The sequence below is a fragment of the Procambarus clarkii genome, chromosome 19, assembly GCF_040958095.1.
Source record: "Procambarus clarkii isolate CNS0578487 chromosome 19, FALCON_Pclarkii_2.0, whole genome shotgun sequence".
Classification (NCBI taxonomy): Eukaryota; Metazoa; Arthropoda; class Malacostraca; order Decapoda; family Cambaridae; genus Procambarus; species Procambarus clarkii.
The window spans coordinates 15,074,067-15,091,894 of record NC_091168.1 but is presented as its reverse complement, the minus strand read 5'-3'; the positions used below and the strand labels follow the sequence as shown (position 1 = coordinate 15,091,894).

The following is a 17,828-nucleotide window of genomic DNA, read 5'->3' as shown; positions in this document are numbered from 1 at the left end:
GGCTACTCCTCCAGTTGTAGTCTTATCGGCCAGTCATGAGCGGTATGGCTACTCCTCCAGTTGTAGTCTTATCGGCCAGTCATGAGCGGTATGGCTACTCCTCCAGTTGTAGTCTTATCGCCCAGTCATGAGCGGTATGGCTACTCCTCCAGTTGTAGTCTTATCGGCCAGTCATGAGCGGTATGGCTACTCCTCCAGTTGTAGTCTTATCGGCCAGTCATGAGCGGTATGGCTACTCCTCCACAACCACTGCACGAGGTGCTGTTTTACCACAAACTTCTTATCACTTGTCTACCTTTGTCCTGCTAAAAGATCTTCACTCACGGGACTCTGCTGGGCTGGGTCCATCTTGATGACTGCTACCTTCACAATACCGCTTCTTGTCAAAAGTCAATGTTGTTCAGTTATATTTATATTTATAATTATACGGAAAGACAAGCTACGAGGGAGAACAAAGTGGAATGTGATAGTGAATAAGGAGACACTGACAATGTGATAGTGAATAAGGAGACACTGACAATGTGATAGTGAATGAGGAGACACTGACAATGTGATAGTGAATAAGGAGACGCTGACAATGTGATAGTGAATGAGGAGACACTGGCAATGTGACAGTGAATGAGGAGACGCTGGCAATGTGACAGTGAATGAGGAGACGCTGGCAATGTGACAGTGAATGAGGAGACGCTGGCAATGTGACAGTGAATGAGGAGACGCTGGTAATGTGATAGTGAATGAGGAGACGCTGACAATGTGACAGTGAATAAGGAGACGCTGGCAATGTGATAGTGAATGAGGAGACGCTGGTAATGTGATCATGTGTGGCGAGAGTGACGCAGAGGACTGGTTGTGGTGGCCCCTGGAGTGTCTCACAACACTTGCCTGGGTACGCGCACTCTCACCTTGGTTTTATACCTCACTTGCCGGCTACAAGTTCATAGCCTTTTAATTTGTTATACAAAATTATAGTAATTTAGGCCTACCTTAGAAAATAAAGTTTACTATTTAGACTAGAGGTGTTGAAGTGATGCGGCCCCCTCTGTACAAATGTTAACCCTTTCCCATAAATAGGGCACGGGCATCGTATTCACAATGTCCGCTAATCCCAAGAAAAGGTTTGACGTTTCTGAAGTCAGTGTAGTGTAGTATACCTTGGTACACGACCTCACCAGGGTTAACACTGAGGTCATAGTCCCCCGCCTGCCAGGTTGCTCCGCTGGGGTTGGCTACCTCCAATCTCCAATCAGATGTAAATCAGGTTGTATATTAAAGAGGATCTGGCATGCACTGAGCTCCTGAACTCGAACAATGAGGTGGTGAGGTACTTGGAATCAAGGTAGAAATTATAGATCTAGTAATTATTCTAATATACAAACCGCCAGATGCAACACTTGAGGAATTCACTGAGCAAATCCACAAAATAGAGAATATATTTGATAACCTAGCAAACCCAGCACCAGATATTATCTTCCTTGGAGACTTCTATCCACCTAGTTTAAAATGGAGAATAGTAAACAATAACATTATAGCAGGACATCAACCGGGAAATAACCAATCACTGGTCAGAGAACTACTGAGATTCTGTGACAAATTCTCGCTCAGTCAGCAGATTACAGAACCAACTAGGAACGAGAACACGCTGGACCTGATATTCACGAACAATGATGAGCTAATCAGGGACATTACTGTCTCAGACACTACGTACTCGGACCACAAGCTCATTGAAGTGCAAACTAACATTAATAACGGTAGTAGGCCCAAGAGAAACAACAAGTGAGAAGGGCTATTCAATAAATTCAATTTTAATAATAAAAGGATAGACTGGGAGAAAATAAACAGGAAACTCTCAAACATTCAATGGGAAAATGTTCCAAGTAATAAAAATCCTACATTACATATAGGAAAACTGACTTCTGAAGCATATGAAGTGTGTCTGAAACATGTTGCTTTGAGGAAAGCGAGAAAGAGGTCCAATGTAGAAAGACAACGCAGACGACACTAGAAAAGAAGGAAAAAATTAACGGAAATCCTTAAGAAGACACGACTCTCCATACAAAAAAGAAATAATTTAAACAGGGAGATAGGAGAAATCGAACAGAGACTGAAGCAGTCATATCAGATTGAAGCAAGGCAATTAGAACAGAAAGCAATTCAAGAAATAAAGAAAAACCCAAAATATTTCTTCACACATGCTAAATCAAGAGCAAAAACCACTTGCCAGTATTGTACCTATTCGGACTAGTTTAGGTTCATACATTGAGGGTAATAAAAAAATTAGTGAAATCCTAAAAAAGCAGTATGAGGACATGTTTAGCACTCCGATTAACAGCATGAAAGTTGAAGATCCGGATAACTTCTTTATGCGTGATATCCAAACCCCTGTAAATGTAACTGATATCAACACGAGCGTGACTGATTTTGAAAGAGAAATTGACAACATGCCCATGCACTCAGCCCCGGGTCCAGATTCATGGAAGTCAATATTTATAAAGAAATGCAAAGTGCCAGTAGCACAGGCACTCAGTATAGTGTGGAGGAAGAGCTTGGACACGGGGGAGATACCAGATGCACTTAAAGCAGCAGACATAACCCCTCTACATAAGGGAGGGAGCAAAGCATTGGCAAAGAATTATAGACCAGTTGCACTAACACTTAAGGGGCATAACTGGCCGACCCCTCACAGTGTTCAAGAGAGAACTGGATAAGCACCTCCAAAGGATACCTGATCAACCAGGCTGTGATTCATACATCAGGCTGCGAGCAGCCGCGTCAAACAGCCTGGTTGACCAGTCCAGCAACGAGGAGGCCTGGTTGAGAACCGGGCCGCGGGGACGCTAAGCCCCGGAAACACTTCAAGGTAAGGTAACGTCCCATATAATAAAAGTATTTGAGAGAGTGATCAGGAGTCAGGTCACTAGTTTCATGGAGACCAATGACCTCCACAATCCGGGACAACATGGATTTAGAGCAGGAAGATCATGTCTCTCACAGCTACTTGACCACTACGACAAAATCACTGAGGCATTAGAAGAAAAAGAGAATGCAGATGTGTTATACGTGGATTTCGCAAAAGTATTCAATAAATGTGATCATGGAGTGATGGCACACAAAAGGAGGTCAGTGGGAATAACTGGTAAAGTAGGAAGCTGGATACTCAGTTTTCTGTCGAACAGAACACAAAGGGTAACAGTCAAGCGCACAAAATCGAGTCCAAGCACAGTTAAAAGCTCGGTACCTCAAGATACAGTCTTTACACCATTGCTTTTCCTTATTCTCATATCAGATATAGACTCAAATACAAGGCACAGCTTCGTATCATCCTTTGCAGATGACACAAAAATCAGCATGAAAATTACCTCTGCTGAAGACATTGAAAACCTACACGCAGATATTAATCAAGTTTTTGACTGGGCAGCAGAAAATAACATGATGTTTAACAGCGATAAATTCCAGGTACTCAGATATGGTAAAAATGAGAACCTTAAACATAATATAGGGTACAAAACAGTCAAATTTGCCCATAGTAGGAAAGCAACATGTAAAGGATATGGGAATAATGATGTCCGACGACCTAACGTTTAGGGAGCATAACCAAGCAAATATTGCGGCAGCCAGAAAAATGATAGGATGGATTAAGAGAACTTTCAAATCCAGGGATCCCATCACAATGGTTGTACTCTTCAAATCCCTTGTGTGGTCCCGTCTTGAGTACTGTTCAGTACTCACTTCTCCTTTCAGAGCAGGAGAGATTGCGGAAATTGAGGGAATACAAAGAATATACGGCATACATAGACACCATAAAGCATCTAAATTATTGGGATCGTCTCAAAGCTCTCCAAATGTACTCGCTAGAAAGACGACTGGAGGTGGCCCGGTCGTCGACCAGGCCTCCTGGTTCCTGAACTGGTCAACCAGGCTGTTGGACGCGGCTGCTCGCAGCCTGACGTATGAATCACAGCCTGGTTGATCAGGTATCCTTTGGAGGTGCTTATCCAGTTCTCTCTTGAAAACTGTGAGGAGTCGGCCAGTTATGTCCCTTATGTGTAGCGGAAGCGTGTTGAACAGTCTCGGGCCTCTGATGTTGATAGAGTTCTCTCTCAGAGTACCTGTTGCACCTCTGCTCTTCAACGGGGGTATTCTGCACATCCTGCCATGCCTTCTGGTCTCATGTGATATTTCTGTGTGCAGGTTTGGGACCTGCCCCTCAATTATTTTCCACGTGTCAATTATTATGTATCTCTCCCGCCTGCGCTCCTAGGGAGTACAGATTTAGGCACTTCAGTCGGTCCCAATAGCTTAGATGTTTTACTGAGTGGATTCTAGCAGTAAAGGATCTCTGCACGCTCTCCAGGTCAGCAATTTCTCCAGCTTTGAAAGGGGCTGTCATTGTGCAGCAGTACTCCACTCTAGAGAGTACTAGCGTTTTGAAAAGTATCATCATCGGTATAGCATCTCTTGTGTGAAAAGTTCTTGTTATCCAACCTGTCATTTTTCTTGCAGTTGTGACGGCTACTTTATTGTGTTCTTTAAAGGTAAGGTCTTCCGACATGAGTACACCCAGATCCTTTACATTGACTTTTCGTTCTGTGTTATGATTTGCCTGAGTTTTGTACGTGGTTTACGTTTTTATATTTTCATTTTTTTTCGAAGCGCATGAGCTGTAAGTTGTGTTCATTGAATACCGTATTATTTTCTGTTGCTCATAGAAAGATTTACGTCTTTCTGATTTACGTCTGATTGGAGGTTTGCTGTGTTCTCTATGTTGTCTTCTCATAAAAATCCTAGTGTCATCTGAAAAAGATAATACAGTACTATAGATTGTGTCCTTGTCTATGTCCGATATGAGGATGAGAAAAAGTACTGGAGCAAACACAGTACCCTGGGGGACTGAACTCTTCACGGTTGATGGTCCGGATTTTATTTTTTTGACTATTCCACATTGGGTTCTGTTAGTCAGGAAATTGTAGATCCATCTGCCTATTTTTCCGGTAATTCCCTTTGAATGCATTTTATGTGCAATAACAGCATGGTAACATTTGTCGAAGGCTTTTGTGAAATCTGTGTAAATTACATCAGCGTTTTGTTTGTCTTCCATGGCATCTAATGCCATGTCATAGTGGTCCAGCAACTGCGACAGGCAAGAGCGCCCTGTTCTGAATCCATGTTGTCCGGGGTTATGGAGATGCATATTATATTACCTGGTAATTATTTCCCTAAATGTGCAACACTATTTACAAATAAATAATTGACCAGGTTTTTCCGAATCTAAATTGATAAAATATATTTCCATTGTTAATGTTGTGTTTTATGTTGATATATTTAGCAGGCTACTAATATTACTTTTGTTATTCCGTTTTCTTCATGTGTGCGCTTACCGTCATGTGACCCCCGAGTCCTCTCTTCCTCCCTCGTGCTTCTCTGTACACGCTCACACGAACATATAGCCTTACTGTAGCATGATTCCCAAAACTGAACTGCTGATATACCTGGGGCATAACAAGGAGTTTTAGGTATACAGTATACTAATTGGTATTTCTTATCTTCAGGTACGTTGTTTGGAGGTGAGCGATGGGAGGATATGACAGTTGGAGGTAATGTGTTGTACAGCACTTGTTATTGACCAACACTGCCTGAGCAGGTTGTGGCACGTGGTCTGCGGGTGCCTGCTCTTGTGTCTTATGTGAGCACGTGTACTGGTGAGCTGGGCTCCACATTGTTTATATCTCTCCTGCCTTGTGTGTTGCTGCAGTCTCTCTTGTGAACCTCCGGGGGGACCTGGGGCATACATCCAGCAGTTGGCACAACAACGTTTGATACCATGAATTTTCCCAGGAATTCCTTTAACAGCTTGTTGGACCAAGTTATTAAAAGTCGAGGGCCGGGCTCGGAGAGTAGAAGAACTCTCGAAACCCTCTCCAGGTGTGTTCCAGGTATACTCCAGTAATGCTCCAGGAAGCATTAGTTCTCTCTCGGGTGGAATTACACGCTCACGGCCGCAGTCAAAGCGGGTGAAGTTGCTGAGCTGGAGAACGTGTAGATCTTTTACTGCCAGAATCCACTCGATGAAACATGCAAATGATTTGGGATGCTGAAATTTCTCAATCTGAAATCTCTAGAGCGCAGGCGAGATATATAATAATTTACATTTGGTTAAAGGAAATGGTACCTGCTTGATACCTGCTTGATGGGGTCCTGGGAGTTCTTCTACTCCCCAAAATGGGGGAAATGAGAGTGGTTTCATATCTGCTCACATAAATAACTTATAAGATCAGGAGGCATGGCAGGAAGTGCAAAATTTCTCTACTGTAAAAGAAAGGTTCAGTAGGTACGTTGAGAAATAACTATCATCAAAGGCCCCAAATTGTTCAACACTTTCTCTAGACGTGACGGGGTGGGACTGTATCATGCCGTGACGGGGTGGGACTGTATCATGCCGACCCCCTCACGGTGTTCATGAGAGAACGTGAGAATACCTCCAACGATACCTGCTCAACCTGGCTGTCATTCTACTCCTGTAATAATAGGAATTGTAGTAACTATTTGGTGGAAAGTACTAAATAGTACTTGTGTGATGGATTACCATTGAACCACTTTTTGTACAATACAGTACATTTTAGGGTCCGGAAAATATAGCTAAAAACTTAAATATTCTTAGGCCTAGTGTAGCGCACATGTGTATGGTATTAGGCCAAAGATAGCGTGTATTAAGCCTGGGGTTGGTAGGAGAGGTTAGGTCATATACTTATGTTGCTGTTAACAAGTTTTTGGTTTGTCCAAACTTAATAATAAAAAGTCAACTTTTTGGTGGTCTATCACGAGCTACTTCCCACCAAATAGTTACTATAAGTACTTTCATGTTAGGAGGCCGGGCTGTGTGACTCTCACGTTTGTGAGCAGCGGCGTCTAACAGCCTGGTTGATCAGGCCACCAACCAGGAGGCTTGGTCAGAGACCGGCCCGCGGGATTTTGATTCCCGGAACCATTATAAGGTAGGTAAGGTAATAGGCAATTATATGATGGTAGCTTAAGGTAGATATAAATGGGAGTAATGGTGATGTATTCAGAGGTTGGCCTGTCGTAGCTTGTAAGTCTGAGCACGCAGCTTGTTGGAGTGCTTAGTATTGCCTGGTATACCTGGTTGATACCTGGTTGATGGGGTTCTGGGAGTTCTTCTACTCCCCAAGCCCGGCCCGAGGCCAGGCTTGACTTGTGAGAGTTTGGTCCACCAGGCTGTTGCCTGCAGCGGCCCGCAGGCCCACATACCCACCACAGCCCGGTTGGTCCGGCACTCCTTGGAGGAAACAATCTAGTTTCCTCTTGAAAATGTCCACGGTTGTTCCGGCAATATTTCTTATGCTTGCTGGGAGGACGTTGAACAACCGCGGACCTCTGATGTTTATACAGTGTTCTCTGATTGTGCCTATGGCACCTCTGCTCATCACTGGTTCTATTCTACATTTTCTTCCATATCGTTCACTCCAGTACGTTGTTATTTTACTGTGTAGATTTGGTACTTGGCCCTCCAGTATCTTCCAGGTGTATATTATTTGATATCTCTCTCGTCTTTCTAGTGAGTACATTTGGAGGGCTTTTAGACGATCCCAATAATTTAGGTATGATGTGCTGCACATCCCAAGTGGAAAGTGGAGCTTGTGTTAAGAGTCAGTGAGAGCTGGCAGGTACACTTGGGATGTGAAGGCTAGACTGACATGGGGACAATATCTAAGGCGTGATAGGCACACTCACCAACGGTGGCATGTTGCTCACTGTCAACAGTGACGAGTTGCTTCATATTGCACGTGTGTCATTACTCAACGGTGCCAGTGTCCGTGACAGGTGGTCCGTGACAGGTGGTCCGTGACAGGTGGTCCGTGACAGGTGGTCCGTGACAGGTGGTCCGTGACAGGTGGTCCGTGACAGGTGGTCCGTGACAGGTTGAGTCAGTAGTGAGTCATAAGTAAGACACATTAGTGTGTTGTCTTACTGAGGATAACGACACGCATCACAATAATTGAAACATTATATATGATGGTATACATGTTGACACGCAAGCTGCGGCCACGACACCACGCCAGCTCCTGTAAGAACCGAAGAGAAGACATTATTGGTGTTTAAATGATCGCTCTGACTGTGTTGAACCTCGCAGTATCATTTAGGGAGCCGGTCGGCCGAGCGGACAACACACTGGACTTGTGATCCTGTGGTCCCGGGTTCGATCCCGGGCGCCGGCGAGAAACAATGGGCAGTTTCTTTTACTCTATGCCCCTGTTACTTAGCAATAAAATAGGTACCTGGGTGTTTGTCAGCTGTCACGGGCTGCTTCCTGGGGGTGGAGGCTTGGTCAAGGACCGGGCCGCGGAGTCACTAAAGCCCCGAAATCATCTCAAGATAAGATCATGCAAGGTATATGGGAAGCACGTGTCCAGGAGCAGGAAGGTGGTGAAGAGTTCTGTGTGGCGGCCGTGGCCGACCACAGTACCACACACTTCCTACATGACACACAAGAATGTGTTGAACAAATGATAAGAATTAGTGAAGAAGAGAGACCTGCAGCACGTAATACCTGACTAATGTTCAGCCGTAACATTAACACCACGCAGTGAACACTCTAGGCATAACTAAAGTGGAGGAAAGTGCACATCACGGTACAGACAAGGTAGTGGTACACGACACTCGCGCCTGGCAAGTCGTGTGTGTGTGTGTGTGTGTGTGTGTGTGTGTGTGTGTGTGTGTGTGTGTGTGTGTGTGTGTGTGTGTGTGTGTGTGTCGACCAGTGTACACAAGAGTAGAGGTACCTACACAAGTGTTATTAACCAGTGTGAGAGCTCTTAGTTGTATACAACTTGTCACTATAACAACAATATGAATCTAAGTTTAACAACGTCATACACAATGAACGTGGAACACTGATAACTTAGGTTCTTCTCACACTTGTATATGTAATATTTATGAATATAGTGAACAATAAGGTCTCATGACGGGTTATTATATGTAGTGATAATATTCCTTTTATTTCTTCTCCTTACAGTAGTGAGATTTGGTTCCCTTGACCTGTCCTCATAGCTTAACACTCTTAGTTCTGGTACTGATCGTGTTGTAAACGTGAACTTCCGCCATTGTTGTGTTATGGTTCACATGGAGGTCAGACCGGGGCCACATATTACAGTATTGGCCTTGAAAGATTCATCATTTAGGTTCTTAAATGGTGTTTTGTTGTTTAGCATATGCTGCCGGTGTTACCTTTTTTCCCAGGGATATTCCTGCGCGGGCCCTAAGCCTCTGGCTGGCCCACTAAGTGTTGCTTGATACTGTTTGACTTGGGCGGAGAACCGTGTTTGTGTGGTGCCTCTCGTATTGGTGTTGGCATTATATCCACTCGTAACCCATCTGCTCTTCCCAATACATATAATTGCCTTCCAATTTTGTGATGTGTGTGTGTAACGGGCTAGGGCTATCTACCGCTGAGGGGATATGATAGCAGCATACCTACCTACCTTGAGGCTACCTTGAGGTGCTTCCGGGGCTTAGTGTCCCCGCGGCCCGGTCGTCGACCAGGCCTCCTGGTTGCTGGACTGATCAACCAGGCTGTTAGACGCGGCTGCTCGCAGCCTGACGTATGAGTCACAGCCTGATTGATCAGGTATCCTTTGGAGGTGCTTATCCAGTTCTCTCTTGAACACTGTGAGGGGTCGGCCAGTTATGCCCCTTATGTGTAGTGGAAGCGTGTTGAACAGTCTCGGGCCTCTGATGTTGATAGAGTTCTCTCTCAGAGTACCTGTTGCACCTCTGCTCTTCAACGGGGGTATTCTGCACATCCTGCCATGCCTCCTGGTCTCATGTGGTGTTATTTCTGTGTGCAGGTTTGGGACCAGCCCCTCAATTATTTTCCACGTGTAAATTATTATGTATCTCTCCCGCCTGCACTCAAGGGAGTACAGATTTAGGCTCTTTAGTCGGTCCCAGTAATTTAGATGTTTTACTGAGTGGATTCTAGCAGTAAAGGATCTCTGCACGCTCTCTAGGTCAGCAATTTCTCCAGCTTTGAAAGGGGCTGTCATTGTGCAGCAGTACTCCACTCTAGAGAGCACAAGCGTTTTGGAAAGTATCATCATCGGTATAGCATCTCTAGTGTGAAAAGTTCTTGTTATCCAACCTGTCATTTTTCTTGCAGTTGTGACGGCTACTTTATTGTGTTCTTTAAAGGTAAGGTCTTCCGACATGAGTACACCCAGATCCTTTACATTGCCTTTTCGTTCTATGTTATGATTTGCCTGAGTTTTGTACGTGGTTTCTGTTTTTATATTTTTAATTTTTCCGTAGCGCATGAGCTGGAACTTATCCTCGTTAAACACCATATTATTTAACACGCATTAAACACGCATACACGATACTTAGGGGATCGTAGACCAGGTAGACAAGGGTTCATTTTCATTTTCAAGGGAAACTATCTAGTTTCCTCTGGAAGATGTCCACGGTTGTTCCGGCAATATTTCTTATACTCACTGGTAGCGTGTTGAACAACCGCGGACCTTTGATGTTTATACAGTGTTCTCTGATTGTGCCTATGGCACCTCTGCTCTTCACTGGTTCTATTCTGTATTTTCTTCCATATCGTTCACTGCAGTACGTTGTTATTATTAAATCCAACTGGTGTTTGGGTTTATAAGACAATATCTGAGGGATGTAAAGATTGTGAGCGGCGTTGGCGAAGCTGTGACTTGCTCCTCAACCTGATGTCTGACAATGTCTGGTCCAGCTGCGAGCGGAAAGATAGGTATTTAAAACATCTGTTTCAGTCTCTGCCTTCTATGTTATGTTTGGAAAATAAATGAATACAAAGTTACACTATGCTAGTGTGTTGTATGTTATGTAAGTGAAGGAGGGAGTTGTGTATAGCACCCGTCACCTGTACCAGTGTTTGGGGCCGCCGGCAGGTGGGTGGTAAGTTGCCCCAGGGCAAGACCCCAACACTGTCAAGCACACATTCTTGCTGGGGTTACTCACCCACCCTCGGCCTGACGACACTACTCCCACCTTGTACACGCCTCCCCCCCTCCCCCCCCCCCCGTGCCCCCCTCCCCCCCCCCCGTGACCCCTCCCCCCCAGTGACCCCTCCCCCCCGTGACCCCTCCCCCCCCCGTGCCCCCTCCCCCCCCAGTGTCCCGCCTTTAATTCCAATTAATTCTTGTCGTATAATGGTAAGGCTTCTTAAGGAATAAGAATTTATTATATGCTTGCATATACTGTATTAACATTTTCACTTAGTTAATATTAGTTAGAGGGAGGGAGACTCGTAGGAGAATAGTCGTCAGCATAGAGGAATTACAATTGGAGGAAGATGCTAGAGTGAAGACAGTCCAGGAAGTGATTGATCAGGTCAGACGGAGAGGCAGAGAGGCTCAAGTGAGATAAATATCGACAATAAACAATATAGACAAGCGGACAAACAAATAGAATTTTACTGAGATAATACCGTTTGTAGATGTACAAGATAAATGTAACAGCATAAACAACAGAGTAGTGTACAAAATATAGCACACTTGGGAAGTGTAATGTCTGGCACTCTGTAAATAAGAGACATGACACCTTGTGGCACTCTGTAAATAAGAGACATGACACCTTGTGGCACTGTAAATAAGAGACATGACACCTTGTGGCACTCTGTAAATAAGAGACATGACACCTTGTGGCACTGTAAATAAGAGACATGACACCTTGTGGCACTGTAAATAAGAGACATGACACCTTGTGGCACTCTGTAAATAAGAGACATGACACCTTGTGGCACACTGTAAATAAGAGACATGACACCTTGTGGCACTCTGTAAATAAGAGACATGACACCTTGTGGCACTCTGTAAATAAGAGACATGACATCTTGTGGGAGTTGTAGAAGACTTGTTCAGTCTCAGACTGGGCATTACATGTGTAAACACAGCCTTCACTTGTGCACAGTTAACTAATGACAATAGTGTTTGATAAGGTCATTTTCATTTAGTATTCCTGAAAGCCAAAACAGTTTGGAACAGTTGATGTGAGCCACGTCTCATGGCCATATACCAACTGTTACCTAGAAGTTGGCAACGGTGTGTACACAGTAGCGAGGGAGTAGTGTATATACACTCGTAATTGGGAGAAATAAACAGATTTGACTAATGACACTGAAGCACAAAAGCAGGAATGGGGAAAGTTGCAGACAACACAGCAGTTCAAAAAATGAAGAAAATAACCAATATGTAATATATAAAACAGTAGAGACAATAGCAGCAAAGTGTGAGAGGGAGTAAGACCATAAGCTGTACATACCAACCCATCCTCCACAATAGCACTATACTCCTACCAACTAATGGTCGAACGTGCAGAAATGTGTTGTTGGACCCCAAGACGTTGACGCTTTATACTCCAGGTACACGCTAACACCTTACGCCTAATTTTGTACGTGTGCTGTATCATGCCGTGGAAAGTTAGGTTTGGTTCTTGTATTATCTCGTGTCCTCTACACAATATTACAAGTCGTGAACCTTTTAGGTACAACAGTTCATTTTTGTACGTTGCTGGTACGTACTAGTAGTTGGTGGCACGTACCAGTAGTTGGTGGCACGTACCAGTAGCTGCTGGCACGTACCAGTAGCTGCTGGCACGTACTATTATTTTGGATGACAGGTTGCCAGGTACTGTCCTCCTCTTGCCTTACAGGGAGTAAAGATACGCGGGAAAATATGCATAAGTATACTCAGAAATGGAATTAATTTTGCATTAACTTATAGGTATTTTTACTAAAAAAATGAATAAGACAAAAGAAAATGCTTTAACTAATATTTTATAATTATAGTTAAATTGAAGCCTTGCCGGATATTGCATGGTGTGTAATGATCCTAGTTGCAGCAGGTGAAGTAGTTACACCAGTACTCGTCCTCGTCCTCAGTGAAGACGACAACCCACACACTCTTACCTTTCCCTGGGAACCTCCAAAATATGAATGTAGATTGAACAAATCCACAAGGGCCGTGACGAGGATTCGAACCTGCGTCTGGGAGCATCCCAGACACTGCCTTAATCGACTGAGCTCGGGTGCAGGGGGGGGGGGTTGTGTAAAAGCCTGGTTTGTGCCTCGGAGAGGCTACGGGATCCAGTAAGTTCAGTAGAACTTCAATTTCAACCCTTTTACCCTGTCGTAGCTCAGTCGATTAAGGCAGTGTCTGGGATGCTCCCGGACGCAGGTTCGAATCCTCGTCACGGCCCTTGTGGATTTGTTCATTTGATGCATCACGTTATTGTGATCTCTGTGTGTGATGAATGTAGATTCCCTCGTTGAAGGCAGAACAATTTAACAGTATCAAGTTCCTCCAACAGTCAACGGAAAACGGTACGACGTTCAACGGTAACATTCAGATAACTTAGACACGTATAAAACAGAAACCCTAAAAGGAGCTAAGGATACAAGACAGTCGTCATAGAAAGGAATGACAAAGTTGAAGAATGTCAAAATAGTCTTTCAAGAGCACACTAAAGCTGATGAGCCAGAATAATGAGAACATTTAGAACAAGGATGTCACACCATTAATGAGAGGGTGGATAATGAGAACATTGACAACAAGGATGTCACACCAATAATGAGAGGGTGGATAATGAGAACATTGACAACAAGGATGTCACACCAATAATGAGAGGGTGGATAATGAGAACATTGACAACAAGGATGTCACACCAATAATGAGAGGGTGGATAATGAGAACATTGACAACAAGGATGCCACACCAATAATGAGAGGGTGGATAATGAGAACATTGAGAACAAGGATGCCACACCAATAATGAGAACATTGAGAACAAGGATGCCACACCAATAATGAGAACATTGAGAACAAGGATGCCACACCAATAATGAGAACATTGAGAACAAGGATGCCACACCAATAATGAGAACATTGAGAACAAGGATGCCACACCAATAATGAGAACATTGAGAACAAGGTTCCACACCAATAATGAGAACATTGAGAACAAGGTTCCACACCAATAATGAGAGGGTGGATAATGAGAACATTGAGAACAAGGATGCCACACCAATAATGAGAACATTGAGAACAAGGATGCCACACCAATAATGAGAACATTGAGAACAAGGATGCCACACCAATAATGAGAACATTGAGAACAAGGATGCCACACCAATAATGAGAACATTGAGAACAAGGTTCCACACCAATAATGAGAGGGTGGATAATGAGAACATTGAGAACAAGGATGCCACACCAATAATGAGAACATTGAGAACAAGGATGCCACACCAATAATGAGAACATTGAGAACAAGGATGCCACACCAATAATGAGAACATTGAGAACAAGGATGCCACACCAATAATGAGAACATTGAGAACAAGGATGCCACACCAATAATGAGAACATTGAGAACAAGGTTCCACACCAATAATGAGAGGGTGGATAATGAGAACATTGAGAACAAGGATGCCACACCAATAATGAGAACATTGAGAACAAGGATGCCACACCAATAATGAGAACATTGAGAACAAGGATGCCACACCAATAATGAGAACATTGAGAACAAGGATGCCACACCAATAATGAGAACATTGAGAACAAGGATGCCACACCAATAATGAGAACATTGAGAACAAGGTTCCACACCAATAATGAGAGGGTGGATAATGAGAACATTGAGAACAAGGATGCCACACCAATAATGAGAACATTGAGAACAAGGATGCCACACCAATAATGAGAACATTGAGAACAAGGATGCCACACCAATAATGAGAACATTGAGAACAAGGATGCCACACCAATAATGAGAACATTGAGAACAAGGATGCCACACCAATAATGAGAACATTGAGAACAAGGTTCCACACCAATAATGAGAGGGTGGATAATGAGAACATTGAGAACAAGGATGCCACACCAATAATGAGAACATTGAGAACAAGGATGCCACACCAATAATGAGAACATTGACAACAAGGATGTCACACCAATAATGAGAACATTGAGAACAAGGATGTCACACCAATAATGAGAACATTGAGAACAAGGATGTCACACCAATAATGAGAACATTGACAACAAGGATGTCACACCAATAATGAGAACATTGACAACAAGGATGCCACACCAATAATGAGAACATTGACAACAAGGATGTCACACCAATAATGAGAACATTGAGAACAAGGATGTCACACCAATAATGAGAACATTGACAACAAGGATGTCACACCAATAATGAGAACATTGACAACAAGGATGTCACACCAATAATGAGAACATTGACAACAAGGATGTCACACCAATAATGAGAACATTGACAACAAGGATGTCACACCAATAATGAGAACATTGACAACAAGGATGTCACACCAATAATGAGAACATTGACAACAAGGATGTCACACCAATAATGAGAACATTGACAACAAGGATGTCACACCAATAATGAGAACATTGACAACAAGGATGTCACACCAATAATGAGAACATTGACAACAAGGCTCCACACCAATAATGAGAACATTGAGAACAAGGCTCCACACCAATAATGAGAACATTGACAACAAGGCTCCACACCAATAATGAGAACATTGAGAACAAGGCTCCACACCAATAATGAGAACATTGACAACAAGGCTCCACACCAATAATGAGAACATTGAGAACAAGGCTCCACACCAATGATTGTGTTGGTCAAAACACTGGTGTAGCCTCTCGTGGAATATTGTCTGCTCCTCACATTACCTTTTTAAGGAATGCAACATTGCAGAGCTGACAAATGTACACCGACCCTTTACTGTCCGCACATTATCTTCTTGAGGTTATCTTGAGATGATTTCGGGGCTTTTTAGTGTCCCCGCGGCCCGGTCCTCGACCAGGCCTCCACCCCCAGGAAGCAGCCCGTGACAGCTGACTAACACCCAGGTACCTATTTTACTGCTAGGTAACAGGGGCATAGGGTGAAAGAAACTCTGCCCATTGTTTCTCGTCGGCACCTGGGATCGAACCCAGGACCACAGGATCACAAGTCCAGCGTGCTGTCCCCTCGGCCGACCGGCTCCCTATCACTGAAGCACTTTGAACCATTTGGATCACCTCAATATACTCAAAACGGTATACTTGGTAATGGAGATGAGAGATCTCATAATGTACACACGGAGGATATTGGAAAGTCAGGTTCCAAAGGTGCACATTGAAATGATGACATACTGGAGTGAGAGTAATGGATGGAGGTGCATAGTAAAGCCTGTGTGAGGGTGTTAAGAGTCACGGTCAGAGCACACAGCGTAAACATCACAGGTCCGCCACGTTTCAAACCTTTTGTCAACTATATATAAAATGTCGCGAGAAACTTTCAACAGAGATCTTGAGAAGTTTCTGGATCGGCCTGACTGTGGTGGCTAATTGGCTATGTGGGCCTTCGGTCAAGGCAGACAGCCAGCCTCTCCGCTGGTGAGGTAGGGGTGACCACTCGGCACATAGCGCGAAGTTTGCCCCAAAACAAAAACTGTGTCACACGATTTTAGGTAAAATTTTGTCAGAGGCTCGTTTTGGGTCAAATGTTATCAAAGCCCCTGAATTTGAGTTTATGAAAAATGTCATTACTGTGTCATATGTCTTGGGGTAAAATCATATCAAGTCCATGTTCAGAGAATATATATTTAATGGAGTTTGTTAAGGAATTCTTATGTAGAAAATATACACACTATTCTATACCTGTTTAAGAGTAAAGTTAAGGTCAGAAAAAGTCCATGTTCTGAGAATATGTTCATTCAGAGTTTAAGTAATTCTCAGTGTCAGATGTTAGTTCTTGGACCCGGCTCTATACGTTCCCTTCAGTAACTTCGCTATTAACAGTCCAATGTCCCTGAAATTTAAAATAGTCGTATTTCTTGCGTAGTAAATAAGATCAGGGCAGTTACCGAGCGCCAGCTCCTGTCCTCTGCCTTAGTTTACTTGTGCAACTTTGCACAAGTTAAATTGTGCAAAGTTGAAAATAAACCTCAAACGTAGAAAATAATAGTTTCACTTTCACCTCCCTTTCCCCCCCCCCCTTAATCTTTCCAGCCCTTTGGACATCAAATCGCAAGCTCGTCACGGCCCAGACAATGACCAGGGAAGGCTGCTGGAAGTGGTTACACGAACACTCAACATGTATACATCCCCCCCCCCCCCTACCCTCCAACCACCAGATCTGTTAGTAGGTTTCGGATCTCATATACTCGGTGTGTCTGTGATGTCGTGATCAGTAAGATTGGTAGTTTGTGAAGCCTGCAGACAAGCGTAGTGACGCCACTGGTTTATTATGTACTGGGGGGAGGGAAGACCCCCTGTTGAATGTTGCCGGGTCACTGGTGATTGTTGTTGCAAGATATGTTGGGCTGGCTGGGCTCGTTATCCTGACCGCTCGTAATCTATGGCCGCTGGTAATTGCCTGTAGGAGTGAGGCAAGGTTTGCCTTGATAATTATAAGTAGTTAATCCGAATATGGCGGTGCCTGGCGCGTGATGTAGTGTGAAGCTTAACTTGCTGGTCCGGTTCCCGGTAGAGTAGAGGTGCCGTGAGGTAGGGGCAGGTCCCGGGGCCCGCCGCTGGTGCACCACCTCCGCCCTCCCTACACCAGTGTCGCGCCCTCTCACTACTCGCCACACCTCCTTCTATACTCTCACACAATCATTCATTACATGCAATTTAATAAGTGTCATGCAATATAAAAAATAATGTGCCTAAATATGTCAGTTATTGTTAGTATGTAGAAGATTGCAACTCCCCTCATGCAGCACACATCTCCCCCCCACACCCCCACCCATCCCCC

The 17,828-nt window shown here is 44.0% G+C and overlaps 1 protein-coding gene across 34 annotated transcripts in view; it reads left to right on the top strand.

Moving 5' to 3' along the window:
* The window catches only part of LOC123757622 (CLIP-associating protein 1), a 714,204-nt gene that overhangs the window by 452,870 nt on the left and 243,506 nt on the right, over nucleotides 1-17,828 (top strand). For 15 of the 34 annotated variants that reach the window (XM_069326977.1, XM_069326964.1, XM_069326962.1 and 12 more), the window contains exon 7: nucleotides 5,547-5,561. The exons of the other annotated variants lie outside the window; for them this stretch is intronic. In XM_069326977.1, coding sequence (XP_069183078.1) covers nucleotides 5,547-5,561 — 15 coding nt within the window. The remainder of the gene's footprint in view (nucleotides 1-5,546; nucleotides 5,562-17,828) is intronic. 34 annotated transcript variants of the gene reach the window in all.